This window comes from Vidua macroura, chromosome 11, assembly GCF_024509145.1.
Source record: "Vidua macroura isolate BioBank_ID:100142 chromosome 11, ASM2450914v1, whole genome shotgun sequence".
Taxonomy (NCBI): Eukaryota; Metazoa; Chordata; class Aves; order Passeriformes; family Viduidae; genus Vidua; species Vidua macroura.
The window spans coordinates 15871002-15897456 of NC_071581.1; the positions used below are offsets into that span (position 1 = coordinate 15871002).

The following is a 26455-nucleotide window of genomic DNA, read 5'->3' on the forward strand; positions in this document are numbered from 1 at the left end:
GGGTGCGGGGCGCGGGGTGCGGGACGCGGGTGCGGGATGCGGGTGCGGGGTGAGGGACGCGGGTGCGGGGCGCGGGGTGCGGGGCGCGGGGTGCGGGACGCGGGTGCGGGATGCGGGTGCGGGACGCGGGTGCGGGGTGCGGGGTTCGGGGTGCGGGTGCGGGATGCGGGGCGCGGGTGCGGGGTGCGGGTGCGGAGTGCGAGGTGCGGGGTCGGAGCGGGGCCATGACGCTCTTCGGCAGCGGGGACGCGGGCTGGAGATGTGAGTACCGGCTGGATCCGGCCCTCCACCCTCCCCGAGTGCCCCTTCCCCCGCGGGATAGGCTGTCCTCTCGCACCCCTTCCCCGGGAGATGCTCGCCCGGCGCTGGGATGCTCGACAGGCACCGGCAGCTCTGACCCAGGCGGGGGTGTCCCCCTGCAGCCTTCTGGTGCCTCTAAGGCCCCCCCGCCCCGGGCACGGCACCCTCCGGGGTGCCCACCCCAGTGGTACCTGTCCCTCCCCAGGGCTGGATGGCCTCCCAATACCCGGGATGCCCGGTCCTCCCCATGCCATCGCCCCTGGGATAAGGATGTCCTCCCAGTACAGGGATGTCCCCTTGCCATTACCCCTTCACACCATTAGCCCCAGGACAGGAATATCTTCTCAGTACTGGAATGCCCCATGCCATTCCCTCCTAGGACAGGGATTTCTTCTAGTTCTGGGATGCCCCCATGCCATTAACTCCAGGTCAGGGATGTCCTCTCAATCCTGGGATGCCCCCTTGCTAATACCACCCCCCCAGGATAGGAATATCCTCCAAGTACTGGGGTGTTCCCCCATGCATTATTCCCCCATATAACTACTCCACCAGGACAGGAATATTCTACCAGTACCCTTCTGCTACTGGGGAGGGGTGGGAGCCCAGAACAGGCAATCAACCTGGGGTGATGCTCCCCTGCCCCAGCAGGACAGTCCCCATGATGCCCATGGGGATGTCCTATGACAGCGTGTCTAGCCATGGCTGGCAACCCTGGCTGGGGTGCTGAGGTCTCTGTCCTGCTGTCAGGGAGGAGAGTGGGGGTCTCTGCTGGCAACAGTGAGGAAGGAGAGAGATGGCAACAGTGGGCTCTGGCCCTGAGCAGTGAGCACAGGCATCCCTAGGGATGCACTGCACCCACAGAAGATGGGTGCCAGCGGTCCCTGGTGCACAGTGAGCACCTTCCCCAGCTCACCCTGAGATCAGAGCCAGCCGCAGAGTTCACCACACAAGGTGGCAGCCTGGAAAGCAAACACGTGCCAGTTTCCTTCTGCTTGGATCTTGCTCAGAAACCCTGTTCTCCGTATGGATAGCAGGACCTTGCTCTGACAGCTGTGGGGCTTGAGGGGCCTGTGGCCAGTGGCCAGGCTCCTGGGAGGCCTAGTCTGCTCTGATGGGCTGGTATGTTCCCTGATGACTTGAGAAGCTTCAGCATGGGGTTCCCTGGTGCAATAACATCCACAACGTCACCCATGGAACAGCTGGTCACATTTACTGTGGCCAGTGGTGAGTGTGCAAGAGGGAGCCCTCAACTGTCTCCTCACCCCAGTGGCCACAGAGGTTTCGGAGCGTCCCAAAAATACAAAATTAAATATATGGATCACAAACCACAGCATCAGTGCCTCTCAAATGTATATGCAAAAAATAGATTCATGCTGGCTTTTATATGGATGTTGGCTGTGAAATCCTAAAGAAGGGATGAAGAGCACTGCCAGGGAGGTATGATGTGGCATCACTGAGCTGTGCATCCAGAGGCATCTCCACCCCACATATCATCACATGTGTCTCAGCAGCCTACAGGAGGAAGAAGCAGCTGGACACAGGGCTTCCCCCATCCCTGGCACCCAGCTGCACTCACAGGCATCCTGCTGGCCTGGATATCCTTGAAAAATAACCCAACCACCCAGCAGGAATGATAGCAAAGGTGGATTCACCACAGTGGTGGGAAATGTCTCTGCGGGTTAATTACCTTCATCATCAGAGGTGCTTTCTGCCACCCTAATTGGAGCCTGCCCAGCTTTGGGTCCTTGGGATGGGGCACCCATGGAAAGGGATAGCTGGAGCTGTTACATTTCTGGAACAGCCTTGTGCTGCTCCCATCCTTCACAAAAACTTAAATTTAGAGAGAACTGCCAGCCCCTGCTCATCCTGTGGATGCTCCGCAGTGGGACATCTCCAGCAAGGAGAGAAGCATGGCTGGGAAGCTGGTAGCAGAGATGTGTCCCCTTTGGCATCCCCTTTTCTTTCCACTGCTCATTCCCCTCCTCTCCTCTCAGATTTGGAGATGGCCAGGGAGTCCAAGGCGAGCCGGGCCAGGCTGGGCCAGAAGCGGCAGCACAGCAGCAGCCTGTACCAGTGAGTGCCTGTGTGTGGGGTGGGGGCTGCACTGCGGGCTGGGGACTGTCCCACACCTGCCTCCTCTTCCTCCCCTGCTCTCTGTCACTCTCACCTCTGGCTACTCCAGCTGGGAGGCATAGGTAGGGACATCCCTGCCTCAGCCCAACAGGGCTCTTGGAGCATCACCTGGTGCCAAAGGGCACAGGTGCCATTTGGAGTCCTCACCGTCCTGGTGTGTGTCATTAATGGGGTGTGGGGATTCCCCTTCCCCATCTGAAGGCATGGGAGAACAAGCAGAGCCCTGGGATTGCCACACCTGCTACAGATGTAGCCCCCCAGTAATGGCTTCACACTGTCAGGGGGCAAGTTTAGGATGGACACCAGGAATAAATTCTTTCCTATGAGGGTGGTGAGGCTCTGGCACAGGTTGCCCAGAGAAGCTGTGGATGTCCCATCCTGGGAGATGTACAAGATCAGGTTGGATGGAGCTTGGAACAACCTGGTCTAGTGGAAAGTATTGTTGCCAATGGCTTTAAGATCTCTTAATGAGCTTTAAGAACTCTTCCAACTGAAACCATTCCAGGATTCTATGATTCTATGTCAATGACAGTTGCAATTGTGGCCTTTAAATGCTGTCCCTCAAGGACAGACAGCTCTGCAGAGGCACACAGGGGTGGTGATGGCCCTGAGGAGCGCAGTAGGTGATGGTGGTGATGGTAGATGAAAAGCCTATCCCCATCCCTGTGCACTTTTGGCTCCACATCTCAGTGAATGTGTGGTAATGAGGGGATCAGAGCTGGTCTCCTGTCTTGATAGAGCTTTTTTGGAATGCCCTCACTGAACTAATTGTTCTGCCCGTTGCCATGGAGCTGAAGGGATGCAGCACTGGAGGGCTGGGACTGCCAGCCCCCGTGGGCACTGGAGTATGGCAGCCACTGCTTTTGCTCTTCCCAGGGGATGCTCTGAACAAAGATCTGAGTGAGGAAACCCCTTGCTGTGTCCCCAGCTGGGTGCTAGACCCCAAGACTAGCTGTGCTCCAGTTCTCTCACAGCACAGGGTGGCCTGTGGCATCCCCTGTAGCATCTCTTTTGTCATGGGCTCCGTGCAGCATCAGCAGCCATTGCAGGGGGCAAGACCTCTGTACCCTGTGTGTGGGTTAGAACACCTTTCCCTCTGCCCATTCCCCTCTTCCCCAGGGCAAGTTGTGACCTTCCTCCCTGACCAGCAGGAGCTGGGGATGTGAAGGACTTGCTGTCCCTATCACAGTGATGGAAACTGGGAAAGCAGCAAGCTTGGACCAAAAGCTCCCAAAATACACCCTGATAATTATGCCCCAGGTGTGGAGCACTGGAGCAGGTGGGTCCTGGTTCCCCAGGGCTGCCAGCTCACCCTTACCAGAAGGGCTGGCACCTGTGGGCTGTGTCCTGTGCAGATGATTCTTGAAGAAAGAAGGGTGCCATTGGGACAGGGGATGCTTCTGCCCCATGATGGGCTCCAAGCTGCCCTCTGGTCTGGACAAGCCTGGCCTAGGCTTGGTGCCCCAGGCAGGGCAGCCCAGCTTGTCTGTGAGCCCCGCAGCAAACTTCCAGCTCTCCCTGAGCTCCTGCATTGATCCTGTGGTGACAAGTTCATCTACTCCAAATCTGGAGCCCTGGGGCACCTTGTCCTGGTGCCCCCATTCCTGGCAGCATGAAGGCTCCCTGCTCCAAGTAATGCTCAGATCAAGGCTTTGTCTCTCCTCATGTTGGGCTTAATCCTACTCTCCCTGACTCCTCCATAGCTGAAGCAGCAAAATGAGTTTCAGCATCTTTCCTCTTCCTCCTCCTCTTCTTCCTTCTCCTTTCCCCACTCCCTGCTCCTGGTCCTGGAGCGTGGAGCCATGACCATGAAATTTAACATCAGGGCGTGCAGACCCTGCTGATGCTGCCCTAGGGACTCTCACCATCCCCCCTAACACCCTTGTTTGCCTCTAAGGACAATCCCTTCCAGGGCAGAGCCACCTCCTGGACCATACTGCAGCTTGTGTGGGATCCTCTGGGATGCCTCCTGTTCCCCAGGGATGAAGGCTGGGTGGGTTTGTGCCCAGGGGTGACTGCTCCACCATGTCTGTGGGTGACTGTCTGCTCTCTCCCGCTCCTGCAGCAGTGACTGTGACCTGGACTATGATCTCTACAGGGATGACTTCCCGTACCGGTGAGCGCAGCGTCCCAGGAGCAAGATGACCTCAGCATGTGTGGGTTTGGCACATGGCTGTCTCCAGTCATGGAAAAACGGGGTGGCCCTGGGCATCCGCCCGTTGCCTTTGACAAAGGCTTGGTGGTGTTTCCCCATTTGGAGGAGCTGCATCTTCCCCAGGCTGGGGGCCTTGGGGAGGGGTACCTGAGGCAGGGACAGCCTGTGGGTAGGGCAGTGCCCAGGCTGGGGGTCCTTTACTGCACAGGGACCCCAGGAGATGTTCTCTTTGCTGGCAGGAGCTGCTGCTGCACCTCTGAGGTTGTGCTCACACCACCGTGCTCTCATGCCCTTGCAGGGTATATGAGTACCAGAAGATCCCCCCACTCATTAACTGCATCCCAATCAAGACCAGGCGGACTCACTTGGGAGCAGGAAGCAAGAGCAGCCTGAGTCCCCAGCCTGGGACGAGGAGCAGCAGCAGCTCCACCACAGGACGGACAAAGTGTGAGTGCAACAGGGCTGGGAGGAAGAGAAAGCTGAGCTCCTCTGTCTCGGTGCATTAGAGCAGTGCTGCAGCCCAGAGGTCCCACTTGATGCTGACCCTGTTGCTGGGAGTCCCCAGCTCCAGCAGACACAACCTGGGCTGCACTGGTGTGCTGGCTGTTCCCTGGATCCATTCCTGTTCCCCAGGGATGCCCAGAGGGGAGGATGTTTCATAGAGGAGAATGTTTTGTGGAGGAGAATGCTCCAGAGAAGGGGAATGCTCGGGAGAGAGGGATGCTCTGGAGGTGCCTGCACAAGATGGCATGTCTTCCTGGCTTTGGGTGGGATCCTCATGGCTCTTCTTCCAACAGTGCAAGCTGAAGAGCTGCATTCCATCAAGGGGGAGCTGAGCCAGATCAAGGCACAGGTGGACAGTCTGCTGGAGAGCCTGGACCGCATGGGCCAGCGGAGAGAGCGTCTCACAGGTGAGGGGACCAGCTACAGACCCTCCAACACCTGTGTGTGTGTCTGTGCCTGGCAGCCCAAGGACACACATGAGCCTGAGCTGGGTTTAAGGGGAACCTCCCTGTGTGCCCAGGACATCCAGAGCTGGCTGGGCAGATTCCCCACATCCTTTCCCTTCTCTGGGCTGGCAGGGAAGAGCCCAACTTTTGGCACAAGGAAAACAGGCGAGGACAGAACTGATGTTTGCACAGGTACCCCAAATTTCTTCTGCCTCTGCCTTTTCAGAGTCCAAGGAGAGAGAGAAGAAGAGGGTGGAGCCAGGGACAGAGTTAACATCCCCAGTGGGAGAGGGGTCACAGGAATCACAAAGGAAGGAGGGGATGGGGGCTGATGGGGACAGCGACCTGCACAACATCGACAGTGTGGAGGAGAGCACAGACACAGAGGGGACGGTAAGAGGAGGACCAGATTCTATGCCAGGCTCTCTGTTTCTCTAAAATCCACCCCTGCTTGCTTGTGAGGGATGCCTGGAGTAGATGAAATGCTCCATTGGGATTCCCCAAGCCATTCCAGCTGTGTGCCAAAGCTAAAACCTTTGGCACAACCAGAACATCCCCAAGTACCCTGCAGCAACCACTGGGTGTGCATCACTCCAGCACAAAAAAATCCTCAGAGCAGAAATACATTTTATCAAAGGTGCTGCTCCTACACCTGCATCCCCCAGGGGGGTATGGGATCCCAGGTACCCCCGTGCTGGGCAGGGTGCTGAGTTTGATGCTACTGCTGGAGTGCATCGCAGGGTGGCCAGGCTGTGTTTCTCCTTACAGGTGAAAACTGACATGTCAGACCCCAAGGGGAGGCAGTAGCCCGACTGGGATGCCGTGGCCTTCCTGTGAGGCCAACCCTTCCCAGCTTGTGTTATTTCTTTTGAGGCTTCCAGGTAGTGCCACACATGACATGATGTGCCCGTCCTCAGCACAGCCATCCCCTGCTGGCAGCCCTGTGTCCCACCTTGGAAGTGGGACAGACCTGGCGAGAGAGGTTTTTGTGTTCCACTGCGCTTGTTTTCTTTTTCCTCCTGTTTTCAGATCTACGGATAAGCAGAGGTGGCCTGGGGAGGGAAGGGAGCAGTAAAAAAATAGAAAGGACCATATCTCAAAGTAGCATCTCAAATCCCATCTGCCTTGCTGCCAGTATCACCTCAGCCACAGGATGCTGTGGAGAGAGAATGCAGCCCAGGATGGCTTTCAGAGCTGCTCAGCATCCCACCATAGGAAGAAGGAACCATGTCAGCCAGCTTCCTAAAGCCAGCTTTAGGAAACTTTTGTGGGATTTTGGGATGGTGCCAAGCCTAGCTCTGATGTGACCTGCAGGACCAGCAGTGGGGCAATGCCAACCCAATCACTCCCATTTGCCCCAGCTCCCAAATGCATTTTCCTTACTGGTTTTCCACAGGCTGTTCTCAGCCAGGCATTGCATCTGCAGCCAGTAGGACTCCAGTAAGAGCTTTACGAGGGCCCCTGGCCTGCACCCAAAGAGTCCTGGTCGCCCCTGTGCTCCCCAGTGTCCTGTTTCAGTTCCATGTCCTTCATTTCTCAGTTGCCCTTCTCTCACTGGCACAAATTTGTTCTGTATTTCTAATTTGCACTGGTAAAAGAGTGTATTGTATTGGAAAGAAAAATAATTTGTATTTCTTTTCTCTGGTTATTCGACTCCAATGCAGTTTTTAGCATGTGAAGTGCACAGTTTTGTACCCCATTTTATGTGCTGCCAGACCCAACCCCCAGCACTGAGGGCTTTCTTGGATGCTGCCTTTCCTACAGCTCAAGCCAGAGGTAGGAGTGCAGCTCTGCCCTGTATCCCAATGGAAAACACCCAGAATATTCCGTACCAGCCCACCATGGTGCAGCTTGGCAGACAAGACCACCTGCTCCACTCCATCCCCAGGAATAATCAGATTCCAAGGAAGCACCCAGCTCCCCCTGAACTCCTTAAGGACAGTGGGAGCAGAGGGGATGACCCCGATTGTAGAAGTGCATCTTTCCATCTTTGTTCATGGCTGGCAGAGGCCCCAGGAAGGCCATGCAGGCAAAAGACTCATCAGAAAAAATACAATTTATTATTATGAAAAAACTAACAAAACACAACTCTGCCACCCTGAAGCACTGCCTGGGCAAGAAGTCCAAGGGATGTGCAGTCCATGCCATGACGTGGTTCCCGCCTGGTGCTGCCCAGACAGATGGATATGGTGGGGAGCTTGGCGTGAGGGTTTCAGCCTGGTGCTGTGACCAGCCCGGGTGGAGATACGGGGTCCCGAGTGCCAGCAATTGCTTGGAGGGATGTCTTGGACAGGCTCTGGCTGCTGAGGCAGCATGGAGGTTGTTCTTGGGGAGCTTCAGCAGCATGCAAGGCTGTTTGGGTCCTGTGGTGCCAGTTGAGAATGGTCTCCTGCAACACGAGAGCTTCTCAGGTGCACTCTGGGGTGCTCGGGCAGTGTGTGATGGGTGCAGATTCTTGTGTCCTTGGGCACAGTTCTTGGGCCTCCAGCTGTGTGGGCAACACGAGGGGTCTCCAGCAGTGCAGAGGTTGGCTCATCCAGTCTCCAGCAGCACGAGGCATGGATGAGGCTGGGTCTGGGGGTTCACCAGCAGTGACAGTTAAACTTAATAAACTTTTAAGATTCTAAAAATAAACTTATTTTAATCCCCAACAGTGATGTGTAGATCAGGCAGGCTCCAGGGGTCTCCGGCAGCACTGAAAGCAGTTTGGGCGGGCTCTGGGAGATGCCCCATCCCCAGACTGGGGGACGCAGGTCTCACGGGCACTCAGGCACTGGTGGCGGCGGCAGCGGCGGAGGCAGCGGCGGCGGCATCGCGGCGCTGGGCGGCCCGCAGCAGGCTCTGCCGCAGCACCGGGTACTGCCGGTGGCAGCCATCGAGCCCGAGCCGCAGGGCCTGCGCCCAGTCCTCGGGCGGGCCGCCCCGGCCGCCGCCCAGCACGGCCGACACCTGGTTGAGGGCGGGCAGCAGGGCCAGCGTGAGGCGGGCGGCGGCGCGGCGCTCCTCGGGCTCGGCGGGCTGCAGCATCCACGAGGCGGCGGGCGCGGGCGGCCGGCACAGCGCGCAGCCCACGGCCAGGTCGTACATCTCCACGCCCGCGTCCGCCAGCGCCAGGGCGGCGGCGCTGACGGCGGCGGCCAGCGCCGAGCCGCCGTCCTGCAGCAGCAGCGCGCTGACGGCCAGGCGGGCCCGCGGGTAGCGGCCCAGCCGCACCGCCGGCTCCAGCGCCTCCCGCAGCGCCGCCGCCGCCTCCCGCTCCGCCTCCCGCTCCGCCGCCGCGCCCGGCCGGCCCCGCGCCCCACGCCCCGCGAACGGCGCCCGGCGGAACTCGCAGAGCAGCCGGCCCGGGCCGGGCTCGGCCGCCTCCCGCGGGCCCCAGGCGGCGCAGAGCACCTTGGTGCCGCTGCCCAGCTCCACGTAGGCCGAGCCCTGCGCCTGGCTCAGCAGCCCGGCCCGCGCGAACAGCGGCCGTAGGGCACAGGGGTCCCGCGGCGCCGCCCCCGCGCCCTCCTCGTCCTCCTCATCCTCGGCCGCGGTCGCTGCCCACAGCGCCGGCGGCTGCGACTCCTCCGGGCCGCGCAGGCGGCGCTGATCCAGCGGCATGTTCGGCGGGACGCCGTGAGAGGGCGGCGTCGGGGCGGGCCCGAGCAGGAGGCGGGCACAAGCTGTGACTGGCAGCGGGCTCCCACCCCACCCCATCCCGCCCCGCCTCCAGAGCCGGGGAGCAGAGCGCGGGGCAGGGAGCCTTTATTACAGGAAAGCTGCGCAGCGGAGAGACAGAGAGGGACAAAAAGGGACCGGGGTTCTCCCCTCGGTCAGTTCTTCAGCTCCCCCAGGCGGAGCCTGGCAAAGTCCGTGGCCAGTTTCAGGGCTTCCTGCAGGCAGCCCACATTCTTGCCTGTTGCCTGTGCAGAGATGTCCTTTCCACCGCCTTTGCCGTCCATCAAGCCAGACACTTCCTGCACCCACTGGCTGGCCTTCAGGCCCTTATTTGCAGTCTCCTGGGCAGGAAAAGAAACCCAGCAGTCAGCACTGAACAGCAAGCACCCCGCCCCATGGCTACCACCCCATTAAGTCCTGACTATTCCCCTTCCCTGTTTGCAGAGCATAACTCCTCTTCCCTCACTTCAGCAGCCTGACAATAAGCCCAAGCACAAAGGCTGTGGCTCCTGCTAAACCCCAAACAGTTCTGGCTGTGTAACATTAGATAGTTCCTGCCTGGAGACTGCAGCTCCTCCACGGAGGCTCAGGGAGAGGCAGCCACACAGTCTTGGCATTACCTGGGGTACTTGACACAGGCATGTGATCCTGCCAGCTTCATTATCCACAGCAAAGAGCATAGCAGCAGTCTGGGGGGAATTAGTCTTGAAGAGCTTCAGAGATTCATTCAGGGCCTGGAAGAGAACAAAATAATTTTATGACTGCCTCCCTGCTCTTGCACCCAGCCCAACTCCAGCCCCAATAGCACCCACAGAGACCTCAGGGATCAGGAATTGCATTAAACCAGCCAGCAGCACTCTGCAATGCTCGTCGTCCCAAACATCAGCCATTTTCACATTCCTGGCAGTGTCAAAGCCTTGGCAGGGGACATAAACCCTGCCTGTGTACCCCAAGGCAGGAAGGAGAAAATGCTTTTATTTCCCCACCTTGAGGCATACTGCAACTGGTAAAATCAGCCCCAGAATAAACCTTTGCCTGAGTGTACTGGCTGGAGGGGAAAAAGCTCTTCCCAGCAGAAGGGAACAGCTGTTCCAAAGGGAGTCAAGAATACTCAAACACAGCATGAAGAGCCTGCAAGGGTTATCAGACACAGCAGGCAGGGAAGAACCAGGGAGACTGCCACATATTCTATTATTCTCAAGGAGACCATCATCCCTCACTCACACAGACAGCACAGAGCCCCAGGAGTGTGTCCTCTGGTGAGCAAAGCAGTGCTGCTCTGGGTGGATTGGGAACATGCAGCTCCCTGGGCTACCAGCACTGCCATCCCATGGGATGCACCCTTCTGCCAGGGAAAATGCTGCAACAGCACACACTGGGAGCAGAAGCATGGGTATCATGGTGATGCTGGTGGCCACAGAGAGTGAGCAGGATCAGCTCCAAGACTCTCAGAGAGGAAATTTTAACAGGGCATTAAGCCCAGAGTGGTCTAAGCCCAGGGATAACCAACTCCCACTGCCTGGCACTTACTGGGCTCAGCACTGTGACACAACACACACAACAGAGCATTCATTTCAACAGAAATAACTTGGAAAAAAACTTGTGTGTGGAGGAGGGAAGGAGGAGATTCAGCCCTGGGAGAGAACTTTAACCCAGCTGAGCAGACGTGCTGGGGGCAGCTCTCTGCCTGGCCCTGTCCACACTCAGCCCAGGACACCACTCCTGGAGCTGATCTGCAGGGGCCACAAGCATCACAACTTCCATGGCTCAGCAGAGCTGCTGCTCTCAGTCCCTTAAGTGCATTTCAGTGTCATGACCGCTGCAGGATGAGTCTTACCTGGGACACAACAGGATTTCTGCTGGGCTCCCTATCTACCACCAAGTCTGGAAACTCAGCAAGTGGTCAAAACCCCACCACCCCAGCAAGCCCAAGTGCCAGTCCAGGAGTTGGGACACAACAGAATATCCCAGTGGTCCTTTCCCCTTGTCAGGGACAGCAGGTGGCAAGAGGGACAGCTCTGTAGCACTGAACCACGTCCTCAAGTGATGACAGACCACTCAGCTGCTCCTCAGGCAGAAGGAAGGTTGCTGAGGACAGATCAGACTCCCATACCTTTGCTGAGGCTCCATTTTCCATTTCCATGATGACCCATGGCTGGTTAGGGTGACTCTCAATAACTTGCTTGGTCTTCTCCAGTACCTGAGGACAACAGTGGTCAGCCACTAAATCATCCACACTGTGTATGGACACAAGAACCACCTGGGTAGAGCAGGGACAGCGGTCCCCAAGCTGCCCAAACACACTCAAAAATCCAGCCTGGAGCAGCCTCACACTATAAAGCCAGGAGGAATGTACTCCGACAGGCAGGTATGTGGCCTGCAAGACAGCATGTCATGCATGATTCCTCCTCCAAAAAACTCCAATGGGATCCAGGAGGAAGCCTGCACCCTGGGGCACTGTTTGAGCAAGAACAGGCTGCCATGCTTCAACCCAGGGGACAGGCACAGAGGTAATTCTGCCTCAGGAGGCAGCAGGAGAAGCTGGAAGGCTGAACAGTTTGAGGGGCACTCCTACACATCAATTCTCTTCCATCCTGGACACTAACAGAGCTCCCAAATGAGCCCCCCACAGGCCTCCCACACTGTCCTTTATTCCAGCCCACAGCTCACTCTTTTCTGGATGTCAGCTTTGCTTGCTCGGTCCAGGTCATCCATGACCTTCTTCAGTGCTTTAACAGCCTCTCTCAGTTCATCTTTCTGCCACTGTGGGATAATAGCAGTGGCCAGAGTCTGCAAAACAGGAGCAGGCAGAGAAGGTTAAAGGTGCCAGCGATCACGTCAGGAGATGAAGCACCTCATTAACTCTGCCTCAGCTGGCAGAGCCCAGTAAGCTCCACTCCTCTCCCAGTGCCAGTGACCTGAGGAAACAGGTGCTGGCTGCAGCACCCATGGGATGCAGGGCTGCTGGACAGGAGCAGGAAGGTGAACTCAGGCCTCATTAATACCCAGTTCTGGCAATCAAGTTCCCTTTCACTCTGGGGAGGCAGAGTACTGCTACCATCCTCACCTCACCGAGATCTGTGATCTCCTTCTGCACATCTTTGTTGGGAGCTGTCTGGACCTTCACCTTGGCCTCCAGGGCTGACAGCAGCTTCCTGAGGCTGTCGACTTTCCTGAGGGCCTAGGAGGATACAATCTGAGTTAAATCAAGCTGGGCTTTTGGTCACTCCAGAGTGTGAAGAGGTGAGGAATGCTGGAATGCCCCAGGATGGAGCTTAGTAACTCCTGGAAAGCCACAGGGCCAAAGCAGGCAGCACGTGACCAGAACCAGGGTGTGATGCTGGCACATGGGCCGCAGGTCTCTTTCCTTTGCCAGGATTGCCAAGATACACCCAAAAGGGAAGTCATGTCTCCCATGAAACCCCTTTCTTCCACTTTAGGGAGCACCAGCCCACATCCAAAGTCATTGCCTCCTGCAGCAGAGGACTGGATTCTCAGACTTCACCACTCTCCTGCTGGCCCTGCCAGCTGCTGAGAGCTCTACATCGGAAGCCACTCTGAAAAGCAACCTGAGCTAACCCTGGAGCTGTCCCACGCACCCACCCAGGTTTCTCTGCCACAACACCTACAGCTGAGACTTCCCTCTCTCTTCCCTGCTCTGCTGTAGTACGGTCTCCAGAACAGTCTTTGGCAACAGCAGCACCCTTTTCCATGAGTCCCTCAGAGGATATTGTGCAAATTTGAACAAAATGAACTTTAGCACATTGTTAATAGGTGGAATTTCACATAGGATCTCTCCTGCCTACCCTTACCTTCCGAGCTTCAGCCCCGGTGACTGCAACTATCCTCCGAATGCCTTTAGCAATTGCTTCTTCTGAAACAATCACAAAGGGGCCAGCATGGCTGGAGTTCTGCAAGTGCCTTTGGAAAGAACCCAGACAGACCCATGAGAAAGAGTTAGAAGTCCACTTCTCATCTCAGCAAGAATCAGCAAAGAAGTAAGACAATCATCCTGCCAGGGAAATGCAGCAGTGTGGGGACATACAGAAAAAACAACCAGTGCTGAAAGCAAATGAGTGAGGAAAGGGTGGTAAGACCTGTGTTCCCAGCACTGCCAGAGACCCTGCGTGAGGGCAGGGGCAATACAGGCAGTTTCCTGCCTGCAAAAGCTAACCCTAAAGACTGAATGACTCAGGACTGGGAATGCAAAGGCACATCATCACCACCACCTCCATCTCTGCCCTGGCTCTGCCCAGTGTATGCTCATGACACTCCCAGGAGCTCAAGCTCCACAGGATCTCCTTTCAGCCACCCTGCCACATTCCCTGGCCTCTCCAGGTACTCACGTCCCTCCGCAGAACTCAATTGAGGTGATGGAGCCCCCAGGGCCAGAGGGGTCAGCCAGCAGCTCCTCCACAGGGATGCCAATGGAAACTACACGGACAGGATCGGGGTAGGTCTCATCAAAAACTGCCCGAAGTCCTTGGATAGCTTTGGCTTCTGCGAGAGGGCAGTCCTTGGCATACACAGTCTGCAGAGGACAGCAAAGGGATGCAGGTAAGAGCCAGTCCTGTCAGCTGTGACTGAGGGCCCACATTCCCAGGGAATTTCTTCCTCTGAAAGATCCTAGAAGTGAGGTCTTGTGCCTTACCTGAGCTGGGGTTTGTTGAGCTACAAGAATCACAAAGTTATTAAAATCTCATCTTCAAAACTCCCAATACCACCTGCTCAGACTCCCTGTGTGTTACTGCACATGCAAATGGTTCCAAGCACAGATTCCAGGGTCCTTCAGGGTCAGCTTTGACACTTGGTACCAGACAGAGCAACTCCCCTGCTATTGGGAACACATCATTGGGCTGTCTGTAAACCCAGCCAGGCCTGCAAACCTACTCTGCCAAACTTCCTGGCTCTTGCAGCTGATGTGACACTACTGCAGGCATGTGCAACCCTTCAGAGGGCTTGAAACCAATGAACCGAACAATCCATATGGGGTTTTCCCACTCAAAACCCTCTAAAGTGATGGCAATCTGTGCACAGTTCTGCACCAGCAGCTCAGAATCCTCCTGTGCATGCCAAACTCCCAGCATCCCAGATCACCCAAAATGGGGACTCAAGGTATACGTGTCACCCATACCCACCTTTGACTCCTCGATCATCTGGTTGGCAATCCCTTCAACTTTCTTGATTTCCTGGGTGGACAGGGCTCCCTTGGCCGTGAAGTCGAAGCGCAGCCGGTCCGGTGCCACCAGGGACCCCCTCTGGTCAGCCTCCCCCAGCACGGAGCGCAGGGCGAAGTTGAGGATGTGGGTGGCCGTGTGGTTGCTCATGACCGGCCTCCGCCTGGCCTGAGGGAGGAAGCCACTGTTGGATGGGGTCCCACACCCCAGAACCACAACCACCTCCAGCAGCTGAAGGGGAGGTCAATGCCCTGCTCCAACAGAATCCTCAACTAGCTCAGGACACCAGAAACAGCTGATCACATTTGCTGCCTTGGAGCTTCAGCTACAGGAACAGGTGTTACCCACCAAATCTGTGCATGCCTTTTTTCCTGGCAGTTCCCTTGTTTGGCCTGTGTGGAAAGAGGCCAAGGATAGATCAGGAACAAATAACTAATCTCTGTTCCTCAGCAGGGAAAAGCACTTAAAGATGGAAGCCTTCCCTCTTCCTCTAAAGGTGCTGCCTCTATAGGGAAGGGAAATGCATCAAGTTGACTGTGCTCAACCCAGAACTCACTCAGCAAGCTGAGCCCACAGAAGCAATGTTTGGAGTGGGGCAGACAGCCCAGGCTCTCTGCTGTTATCCCCACATTGTGGAGCACCACACATGTTCTCCCTGCAAGTCATGACCCAAAATGTGTTTCTGCCTGTGACCAGCAAACCCAGCAAGAGTGGCTCTGAGCTAGCTGGGCATTATCTACCTCATGGTAAGAGAAAGCCAAGTGTGAAGCAGGAGAGACTTGGAGTCAGCCAGACACTGCTTGATCATGTGATGCAGGGAGAGCAGGACCCAAACATCAGGCCCCCAGAGTGGCACCAATGAAAAGAAACGAGACAAAATCCAGAGAAAAGAGACAAGCCCTTGTGTTACACCATGTTTTAACTCACCTCATCAATAGTCAGGTGGACCTGATCTCCTACTTTCAAGCTCCCATACAAAGTTCCTATATGGAGCACGTAGCCTCCCCGGACCTGAACGTTCTTCACAGTGAATTCTGTTTTCTGTACAAAGAGAGAAATGCCCTATGTGAGCAGGGTGAGAGGCCAAGGGGAGACATCCAGCCAGAGGTCTGACCTGCAACTGGAAAGGTCCCAGCTGAGAGCCAGAGTAGTGTGTGTGCTGGAGAAAGCTGAGCATCCCCAGGCACAGCACACAGCAAAGCAGAGAAGTGAATGAAGGCAGGGCACAGAAAGAGCTCCCCACCCTCAGCTCCCCATCTTGACTTGAGAGCACTGCCCTTGGGCTTGGCAATCCCAGCACCACCACCAGAGGCACCCACATTCTGGTGATAGCAGCACAGAACTGAGCTCCTCAAGGAGCAAGGGGAACAAAACTCCAGCACATCCACGCCATTCTGCGCCCCCAGAAAGGAACCCTGTGCAATGTGTGACATCTGACATGGATGGGAAATGCCCAGGCCCCGAGTCAGATTGAGTCTAGCAAAAGGCTCTCAGGCCCACTCACATCCTCTCTGCTGTCGTCATCCTTGACCATGTAGCCCTGGTCATAGATCTGCCCACCCTGCTCGGCGTAGAAGCAGGTCCGGTCCAGCACTATGCCACATTCCTGGCCAGTGGATACCTCCTCCACAAACTTCTTCTCCCTGCGGATGGCTTTCACTGTGGCCACGAGGCTCCCAAAATCTGCCACCAGGATGACAGGCAGTGTCAGTAAAACAGGAAAACCTTGTAGACACCACATGGGAGCAGAATATTATAGCAACATCTCCCAGTTATTGCAGGAGATTATTGTTAGCTCATGGCAGCTAACACATTTTCAGGGGATAAGAAGAGAGGAGTAAGGCAACAGTCAGTTTGAAATTTCATTTAGTGCCCTCCAAGGCAGGGTCTGTCACTGCCTTCACATCTATGCAGCAAAAGTCAGCAGCACACATGGCTATGAGCCTGCAGCCTCCTGAATCTCCATCAAATCAAAAAACTAGCAGGAGAGCCAGAGCAAGCAAGCCAAGGACCCTCCAACAGGCCAAGCAGAAACTGCAGCCTCCTGCAGCAATGGCAAAGGAGCAGCTGAAGAACACCATCATAGGAGTGTGGAGACATAAAGCTGAAGGAAAAGGAATTCCTTTAATTTGGCAACAGCAGTACAGTAGCCCCTGAACAGTGTGTCCCCTTTCTCTGCTCAATTAGTAACAAGCAGACTATTCACCTGCACAACCTCCCACTTCCAACTCCATGTCCCAGGAAAGGGGAGCCCAGAGGTACATGCCAGGGAAGGTTTAGTAGCAGAACATGATGTGAGAAGTTTTTTTCATACCATAGGTACCGCTCAGATCTGAAGCATAGTTGTATTTTGGTGAGTCATCTGTCACCTCCAGCCCTTGGGCTCTCAGCTCTTCAATGGCATAGATGTCCAGCATGAGAAGATCTTCCCCTCCAGCACCCTTGCCCTGCGATTTGAGCTGCCAATGAACAAGGTTTGAGAAATGACCTGCCAAATACCAAGGTTTAAGAAACACCAATGCATGCCAGCCTAGTTGCATATCTCACTCACATCCCTCAGCACTCCCTGATTTAGAGCTCTGCCCTGGGAAGCTGTGTGCCAGCACCTGGAGTGTGCCAATTTTTCTGGCTTCAGAGCACCCAGTTCCAGCATGCAGACCAAGTGGGCCCGAGCCCAGTAAGGACCAGGCAAGTACCCAGCTAGTCAATGCCACTCCCTGCTGCTGCAGCAAACATATTGGGAAATGCACCCAAGGCGCAGGCCTGCCTGGATACTGAGCCTTGGACAGGGAATAACTTCCCTAACCAGAACAGAACAGCAGAAGTGCTCCCAGCACTCCGCTATCTCTGTCTGAAGGCTGAGCTCAAGGTTCTAGGCTTTGCTAGTGAGCAGAACCAACTCCAGCTGTACAGAAAAGACATGTCCCACAGCAACTGCAGTTGTCCTGGTTTTTCCCACGAGGCAAACCATACAGCATGTGGGATGTGAGCAGACTCAGTGAGAAAGGAGCAACTCATGACTGCAAACTGCAAGGAAGGGAATTCTTCCTGCCCACTCATAAACTAGCTTCCCCTGGAGCTGTTACCCACCTGAGCATTTCTTCGCTCTTCTTCAAAACCGTCCATGTCTACAACAAGGCCCTTCTCCTCTGCAATCAGCCCAGTGAGATCCGCAGGGAAACCATAGGTGTCATACAGCAGCCAGGCAGTGTCACCTGCAGAGAAAGGGCAAAGCAGTCACCTCTCATGTTCCATGAGACACTGCTCCCTTCCCTGCTTCCCCACTGGCTCTGAACTATGGCAGGACAATGAACAGGTCTGGAGAATGTGAACATCCAAAAGGCTCCTCCCTGACAGCACAGAGATGTGTGTCTGGGCAGCTTAGAAACCTCAGCAAGTGAGCACAGGCCAGAGGAGAGACGGGTGGTTCAGCTCTAAGAGATGTTTTCTGACTCCAACTTTGTCTCCCTACCAATTTCCACCACCTCTAATTTTCCCACCCTTTCCCTTCCCCCAACTTACCTAAGCCCTTACATAATCCCAGATAACAAATGACTTTTGCTGCATCTAGACAGAAGTCACAGCCTTACCAGGAATGACTTTACTGTCCCCAAGGCTCTGGATCTTCCTGTCCAGGATGCGACGGCCTCTGGTTAGTGTTTTCAGGAACTGATCCTCTTCTTCATTGATAATGTCCTTTACCATATCTGGGTCCTTCTTCAGCTCAGGAAAGGCATCTCCCTGCAGACCCAGGAGGAGGAGCCCTTCAACATGGAGAACTACATACCTCAGCAGAGGAAGTCTTAAGCAGACGCAGTGGAATAGGAGAACTTACCAGTGACTGCACCACCACATCAACCAGAGTAGCAAAGAAACCCTTGGGGGCATTGAGCTTCTCATGGGAGTAGCGCACAGCCCGTCGGAGAATCCGCCTCAGCACATACCTAGGGAATAGCAGAGACCCCCATGCAAATGTTACACATCTGAGTTGTTCTCAGGGGCTCCACCAGCATCCACCTACCAGCACTCCCCTCCCAGGATCAAGAGCACAGGGTTTTCTCTTGTTTTACCTCATGGCAACAGCAAGGCACAGGTGAGGTGCTAGGCCCCAGCTCCATGACCCACATTCACTGTGTGCTTATGGAGTCCACTGGCACCTGCAGCACAGCCCCCCAGCCCAAAATTCCTTGCTTTTTCAACAGGAACACTGCACCAAGCTGGGCTTTGTGCCTTGCTGCCCACAGTCATGTTATCTGAGGGCTGGTACATCAGCAATGGTGCTCACAAGAACCTTCAGACTCGTGCATCATGGTCTTGTCGGTGAACCTTACTACAGCGACTCAAGCATCAAATATCCTGAGCAAACACTCTGCTACCCACTGCATTAATGATGAATCCAAAGAGATCCCAGAGACACAGGAGATCCCAGAGCCTTGAGGGAAACCATGCAGAACAGAATGGGAGTGGTGACAATGCAGCAGCTCCTTCTTACCCTCTGCCAGTGTTGTCAGGCCTGCCCCCGTCCGAGAGGGCCAGGGTGATGGTCCGTGCATGGTCAGCCAGCACACGGTAGGCCATGTCTATTCCATCAGCATCCTCGGCCCCGACCTGCCCCAGGTACGGCCTGGCACCTGTGCCCTTTGCAGAGGAGAAGGCAGTGGGCAGAGGGTACAATTACTGGCAGTGGCACCATGGCAGAATTACAGGGAAGGGCCTCAGAAGCCAAGCCAACCCCACCACCCACAGCCACAGAGGAGAATATTCCTCTTGGAAAGAGGTGATGTAGTGAACCTAGGGAGGCACAGAGCTGATGGCCCTACATGGTGCCATGGCCCACATCTCAATGGCCAAAAGCTCTCTAAACCAAAGGGAAGAAAATCCAATTTATCCCATCATTAAGAGCCCAAGAGAGAGGAAGAGGGAGAGTACAGGGAAATCATTTGTTTTGCACATTGGCTCAGGGACTCCAAACTGGCATAACCTGCCCAGCCAAGAAACCTTTCAATTTCTGTCACACAGGAGATGGTCCCAGCTTTCCTCTTTTAGGATGTTTTTATCCATACCCTAGGGAAAGATACTGCTGTAACCATGCACTGCTTGCACACAGTGCAAACCGCCCGCCATGGGCACAGTCCCTCCAGCCAGGCTCCCAAAACACAGGAGGAAAGCAGACAAGGACACAGGGGCTGTGTCTAGCCAGTGGACTTAACACTGAAAAAAGGCAGCTCTCCAATTCCAACTCTGGAGCTTGGCACCTCATTCCTTAGAGGTAGCAGGAGCCTGGGCTCATCTCTCTGCATTTTATCCAGCATGATCTGCAGTCAGGAAGCTCTGCCTCCTTCATGGAGGAAAAAAAAAAGGCTTAGATCTGCACACAATGCTCCCAGCATGGGTAACATGGTCCCCATCCAGAACAATGCAGCAACAGCACACAGGTTCTGACAGTGACTGTTGTGGTTTATGGCAAAGCACTCCTGGCTAAGGGAATTTTCTACATTCTGGGTTAGCAGTATCATGTGCTCTCTAGCATGTTTCAAAAAGATGGCACTTGGCCATGTTGGACTGCAAAGTATCTCCCACTGGGAGAGGACAAAGGAGTGTCCATCAGGACAGTTCACAGAAATTGGGAAAGCTGCACCACTCACTGTTGTGTTTTCCCCTGGAAACATGTCCCAGGGCAGCACTTACTGTGCTAGCCTGGGTTCCTACCCTCAGCAAAATGCAAATGTGTGGGGCTCACAGCAGCTGGGAAAGCAGAGACCACCCTATCCAAGCAGTCCCATACATCTCCCCAAGAATTCAGGGAATGGATACAGCTCAGTCAGGCTTCAGTTCATACCTTTTGGATGGCTTCAAAGTAAGGAAGGAAAAGGTCAGTGTCATAGTTGGACATCTTGTTCTGCAGCACAGAAACCAGCCTCTCCAGGCCCATCCCAGTATCAATACTTTTCTTAGGAAGGGGTTTCAGTGTCCCATCAGCTTCCCTGCCAAAGAAAGGTGAGATGTTATGGATGGAGGCTCTGCAGGGGGAACCCCATTTCTCTCCATCTCCGTAAGATTAAGTTCCATCTGATTTGTGACACAGGCCCATGCACAAGCCACACAAAGGACAACTTTGATAAAATACAGTTAAGAAGACCCTAAGCAACAACTCAGACCCAGAGCAGACAACAACTTATTCCCTACTGAACACCTGGCAGATAAACAGAGAAAATATTCTCAGTTTGTCCCAACAGCAGTGTGACCAACCTCTTCTGCACCAGTGGACAAGGGGACAGAGCATGACAAAGTGTTCAGCTGCTGGATAACTGGGAATGGTGAGTAAGCCATGGGCAGCTGAACGAAAACACAGCCCAAGCAGCCTCCCAAACTGAGCTGGAACAACCTGGCTCACCTGGAAGCAGGTCTGGCTCACCTATTGAACTGTATGAACACCAGGTTCCAGATCTCCAGGACGTTGGGGTCATCCTGATTGACCAAGTGTGAAGCATCTCTGTCCCCAATCCGGTCATAGTGGATCTCGCTGCAAGGGCCACAGGGGCCAGTGTCTCCCATTTCCCAGAAATTGTCCTTCATATTGCCAGGCAGAATCCTGCCCTCAGCCAGCCTGTAAGAAGAAATTTATTGAACAACAGAGACTAACTAAAAGAATTCACCAAACTAAAGGGTATGCCAGAGAAACCACAGCTCACTAGTTCCCTAGATGTGCTGATGAATTCTTAGTGTCCTGAGACACATCAATACAAGAGTCTAGTGCTCAGGGGATTGTTCAGAGCCCCCTGCTGAGGGGATCAAGTGAACACTGGCACCTGGCAGTCATCCCAGGTGGAGACAGAGATTTACACAATACCTCAGTAAAGCCATCAGCAAAAAGACACTAATGGGATGAAGAACCTCCCTTATGAGAAAAGGCTGAGAGAATGTGGATTGTTCAGCATGGAGAAGAGAAGGCTCTGGAATTAACTTGTTGCGGCCTTTCAGTACCCAAAGAGGACTACAAGAAATCTGGAGAGGAACTGTTTAGAAGGGTATGGAGTGATAGGAAAAGGGCGTTAAACTAAAGAGGGCAGATGCACATTATATATTATGAATAAATTCTCCCCTGGAAGCATAGTGAGGCAGTGGAACAGGCTGCCCAGAGAAGCTGTGTCTGCCCCATCCCAGGAAGTATTCAAGGCCAGGTTGGACAGGGCTTGGAACAAGATGAGCTGTAAGGTCCCTTCCAACCCAAACCATTCTACAGTTCTATGACTCCATGATCTTCTCAAATGCTGTCAGTGGCAGTGCACTAGGCAGGACATTCCATCTCACCAAGCAGGACTCCTAAGCTGACACAAGAGATTTTGAAACCAGAGCTTTCAGTATCTTCTATCTAATATGAATACTTCCCTTTGGTTTGGAAGCTCCAACACTCTGCAAAAGTTATTTGTGACACTTCAATTTTGTTGAAGTCTCCTTTTATATGTGTTCTGCCACATAACACAGGCCATCATTGAGTCATAGAAACATTTAGGTTGGAAAAGACCTTTCAGATCATCAAGTCCAACTGTTACTCCAATACTTCCAAACTCACCACTAAACCATGGCCCAAAGTTCCACAGCTACACAGCTTTAAAATCCCTTCAGGAATGTTGACTCCACCATTGCTCTGAGCAGCCTGTTCTCTTCTGCTTCTGTAAATATTTTTATTCCTAATATCCAAGCCAAATAAATTACTATTGCTCATCAAAACATGCACCTTCCTCAGTGAAAGGCCTTACCCCAAATCCAACCAGATCTGCTTGCACTCCAGGTCTGGTTGCAGTCCTGCAGCCTCATTTCCACCAAAGTAAGTGACATAGAGTCTTTCAGCAGGGATGCCAAACTCCTTGGTGAGAAGTTCCAGTGCCAGTTTACAAGCAAGTTCCTGCACAAGGAAACATGAGGTCAGCAAGTGAATGCAAAGACAACTTCTCTTCAACATCCGAAGTACAGGCTACTGTAGGTATCAGCAGCTGAAAACTTTCTGACTTTTGACATAAGAAAGAGAAAAATTAATCCATGCAGTGAAGAGGGCACAAGAAACATCTCATATGACTGTCTTGATGCAGCCAAGTTAACGCCTAGCATGTTCATTGCCTCCAAAAATCATTTTAATCCTGACTTTGAATACTACACTAGCAAGAAGCTTGGGAAAGGAAGTCATTATTGTATGATCACTCCTGTTTGAAGGTCAGTCATAGCTGCATAGCACATGGTAGTCCTCACATCTCCAGGACAGCCACTAAAATCTCCACCTGAAGACTCCAAACTAGCAAAGTTTACTTAATCAGCTTTGTAAACCTAAAGTAATTAATCTCGAATCATTCTGCAGGGTTGGGGCAGCTTCCAAGCTCATTTATTCCAAAGGAGCCACATGCACCTCTGTGCCAACATATTCCCCTTCCTCTTGGCTACTGCTCTGCTGAGCTTACAGAGACGGAGAAATGTGTGCAAAGATTCAGAGCTGCACCCAGATTGTTTTACCTTGAAATAATCCCCAAAGGACCAGGACCCCAACATCTCAAAGAAGGTGTGGTGGTACACATCTTTGCCCACGTCATCCAGGTCGTTGTGCTTGCCCCCTGCTCGGATGCACTTCTGAGTGTTGGTGGCTCTGCTCAGTTTAGCGAGCGGGTGTGAGGGGTCGATGGTATTGAGGAAGATGGGTTTGAACTGCGAGGAGAGAAAAAGGACAAGTCAACTGCTAGAAAAACTGAGAAACTGGGAAAAGCAATCAGAACCTGTTTTGAAATGTTGCAAGAAACAGTGAGGCAGTAAGTGTCATGATATCACCAGTCTGAACATACTCAAAGCACCTTTCAGAAACAAATCTGCTGCTCCTGTCCATGAGAAGGCTGCCTAGAACTCAGCACTCGCACACACATAGGTGTTCCTAGAGCCCACCAAAGCCCAGGCCTTCCAAAGGGACTGAAAGCTGCCAAATTCCTAGCTGCCAAAAAATAAAAAACTGGGTGCTAATTTGCAGCAGAGCCCTTGCAGCATCCCAGTCTCAACCATTCTTCAAAGACACCATTAGTCATTTGTGCCAGGACTGCTGTGGTACCAAGGCTCAAGGAAACGAGACTGGCAGAGCTCTCACCATAGGAACCTGTTCCAGTGCTTTTGCCAATTTTGTGAGAGCACAGAGAATTCCAGAGGACACACCACCCATCTCTCTGTGACCAGAAGGGAGATGGAGTAAGCAATAATTTTCCCAACAGCTCTGCAAACAGCTTCACAGGTTCCAACAGGGTATGTTTGTAGAATCGTAGTGCCAGGGTGGGAATCCTACCTGATTCATACCGGCATTGGCAAAAAGCAGTGTGGGGTCATCCAGGGGGATTGTGGAAGATGAGTGCACATAGGTGTGCTTGTTTTCCCTGAAGAAGTCAATGAACCGTTGCCGGATCTGGCTGGCAGTGAGCGGGGTCTCCATCTGGAAGCTGGAAGTTGCCACTGTCCAAAGCAAGTGGCAGGGAAGTGGCAAAACCGCGGTGCAGTCTGAACAAATGAAAACAAACAACACTCTGATGTGCTGTCAGCTCAAGGTGAACATCAGGATCATTGTCTCCAACTCCTGAAAGGGTCTCCCCACATTGTTAAGTACTCACTGATACTTCTGTTCAACCATCAACCTGCCCCAAATAGTGGTGGGCCAAGCTGAAATTTCCTCTCCCCCAAACTCCCTGATTTCTGGGGCTCTACCTCAGGTTACCTGTTCTTTGAAAACACATAGTTATAAAATATCAAATTCACATGGATACTAAACTTAGTAGGTTGTGTTTGCCTTACTGGGGACAGAGGGACTGCCAAGTCACCAAAGCATTCAAGGTGATTAAATGCAGAGTGAGAAGACATCATTGCAGCCTTCCACTATTTAAAGGGGCTTATAAAAATGATGGACAGCAACTTTTTACATGGGCAGATAATGATATGACAAGGGGGAACAGTTTTAAACCAGAAAAGGAGAGATTTAGGTTAGATATCAGGAAGAAATGATTCCCCGTGTGGGTGGTGAAGACCTGGCACAGGTTGCCAAGAGAAGATGTGGCTTCCCCATCCTTGGAAGTGTTCAAGGCCAGGTTGGATGGGGCTTGGAGCAGTATTGTGTAGTGGAAGGTGTCCCTGCCTATGGCAGGGGTGTTAGAATCAGGTGGGCTTTAAGGTACCTTCCAATCCAAACCCTTCTGTGATTCAATGACTAAATCATAGAACCATCAAGTTTGAAAATGACCCCTAAATATAACCTTGTCCACCCTCCATGCTCAAAGCAGAGCGAGCTGCAGGGATGCCCGGAAGCCTTCCTTGAAGGGACCCACATCCCCACACGCACACCGGAGGCAAGTGACAGCCTGGAGGGCAGCACCGCCCGTGTCCTGCACAGGGCTGTCCCTGACAGCTCAGCGCAATGCGGATCCAGGGAGGGAGGCGAGATCCCAGCAGCCTGCTGCGGCGCGGAGAGACGGGAATTCCCCATAGGAGCAAGGCCTGGGAGTATTCACAGCACAGAATCAATTAGGTGGGAAAAGTCCTCTGAGATCATCGAGTCCAACCTCGATGCTGCAGGAGGGAAGGACCCGAGGTGGGGAGAAGCAAGCATAGCAGCGGCCCCAGGACTTATCAGAGCCTCTGCCCAGACACAGCCGCTCTCCAGTGCCCGAGGAGGGGTGAGGGCACAGCGGTGTCCGGCAGCGCCGCCGGCCGCCCGGCGTCCCCCCGCGGGCCCGCATGGGGCGCGACCAGCGCACCGCCACCGCCACCCTCCCGCCCTGGCTTCTCCGTGCCCCTCTCCCCTGTGCCCGCGGGTCCCGGCCGGGCCGTGGAAGCCAAACCCAGCAGCCGGAGCTGCCCAGGCCCCTGGGGCCGTACCTGCGCGACCACCGCCGCCCCTCGCTCCGCTCCTCCGGCCGCGCCGCAGCGCCCGCTCCGCCCCGCCCCTCTACCGGACGCCACCTCCCATTGGTTGCGGGGGCTGTCACTCTTCTGCCAGCCCCACCCGTCCGCGCGGCGCCCCGCCCCCGGCTGATGCAATGGCGGACAGGGCCGTCACGTGACGCGGGCGGGCTGAGGCCTCAGTGGGCGCCGCCATTTTAGGGGTGCCGGCCTTGCGGGCGCAGGGATGCTGCCCCAGAAATCGGCTTTGTTCCCTGGTGTGCAGCGAGCCGATAACGACACGCTCCAGTGAGACATTGTTTGTTTCAGAGCTGCCCCAGCCTGGCTGCTCGGTGGCGTGAAAAACTCATATTTTATGACTGGCTTTTCACAAATATTAAAATGAATATTATATGTGTCATGCTAGAAAGTTATGCTGTATTAATTCTCTTAAGTAGTGTGTTAAATACAGTTTTAGGTTATAATATAATGTTAAAATAGAAACTCTGCGATGTAAGATATTTTTTTACTAGCTCAAGAAAAGGGATAAGATAAACAAGAAACTCTTTGCACAGAGATAACAGCGACATGAAACCTGAAGAGTTACGACCTCCTCATTGGAAAAGACGAACATTCTTCCACCTTCTCTCCGTCTTTATGGAACCACCAGGATTAAGGGGAAGAAGTTGACAAAAACCAGAAAAATTCTTAATTTGCAAGGAATTTATGCATCATGTATGAGATATATGAATATGCAACAGGCTGTTGCTTTTAAGGGTTATTCCTTTGTTCACAAGGCATGTTTTTGGCAGCTCAGTGCCCAAAACCATCTGGACGTCCATAATTCTTTGCTTTTTATTGTCTCATAGTGTCCTAACCCTCATTGTCCAAATTTTTATTACTCTAATTTTATTACTATTTTTTATAACTATTTTATTACCAATAAACTTTTTAAGATTTTAAAAAACAAGTGATTGGTGTTTTTCACAGTGGTATTCCATAAATCCAGCACACCCCACTGGATTTTCCATGCTGTTATTTAAACACAGAAATTCAGGGTTAGTAACTTATCAAGCACAGCCCTTCTGTTAGGATTGGCCAGTACCTTCCATACAAATCACGTAACCCCTGCTAAATTCTACTCATGCTCAGGGCAAGGGTCTTCACGTGTGGAGGGTCTTTTTGAT

At 53.7% G+C, this 26455-nt stretch overlaps 3 protein-coding genes across 3 annotated transcripts; 1 reads left to right on the top strand and 2 right to left on the bottom strand.

Annotated features, from left to right (window-relative positions):
• Positions 1–224: 224 nt before the first annotated feature.
• On the top strand, positions 225–6930 carry LOC128813035 (RNA-binding Raly-like protein). The gene is made up of 7 exons (XM_053987775.1): positions 225–261; positions 2295–2373; positions 4499–4549; positions 4887–5035; positions 5386–5499; positions 5765–5931; positions 6307–6930. The coding sequence occupies exons 1-7, from the start codon at positions 225–227 to the stop codon at positions 6343–6345; spliced, it is 636 nt and encodes a 211-aa protein (XP_053843750.1). The 3' UTR covers positions 6346–6930.
• A 646-nt stretch (positions 6931–7576) lies between these two features.
• EXOSC6 (exosome component 6) lies at positions 7577–9200 on the bottom strand. Its single transcript, XM_053987365.1, has one exon. The coding sequence runs from the start codon at positions 9139–9141 to the stop codon at positions 8305–8307; it is 837 nt and encodes a 278-aa protein (XP_053843340.1). The 5' UTR covers positions 9142–9200; the 3' UTR covers positions 7577–8304.
• Positions 9201–9269: 69 nt separating this feature from the next.
• Positions 9270–25320, bottom strand: AARS1 (alanyl-tRNA synthetase 1). Its single transcript, XM_053987364.1, has 21 exons — positions 25266–25320; positions 23689–23897; positions 22881–23069; positions 22136–22281; positions 20791–20982; positions 20215–20359; positions 18868–19013; positions 18211–18319; positions 17966–18116; positions 17466–17590; positions 16690–16834; positions 15880–16058; positions 15303–15416; positions 14337–14543; positions 13545–13729; positions 13011–13119; positions 12266–12379; positions 11869–11988; positions 11312–11398; positions 9819–9932; positions 9270–9539 (listed from the first exon to the last, which is right to left on the bottom strand). Exons 2-21 carry the CDS (start codon positions 23830–23832, stop codon positions 9354–9356), a joined length of 2907 nt encoding a protein of 968 aa, XP_053843339.1. The 5' UTR covers positions 23833–23897; positions 25266–25320; the 3' UTR covers positions 9270–9353.
• Positions 25321–26455: the final 1135 nt, after the last annotated feature.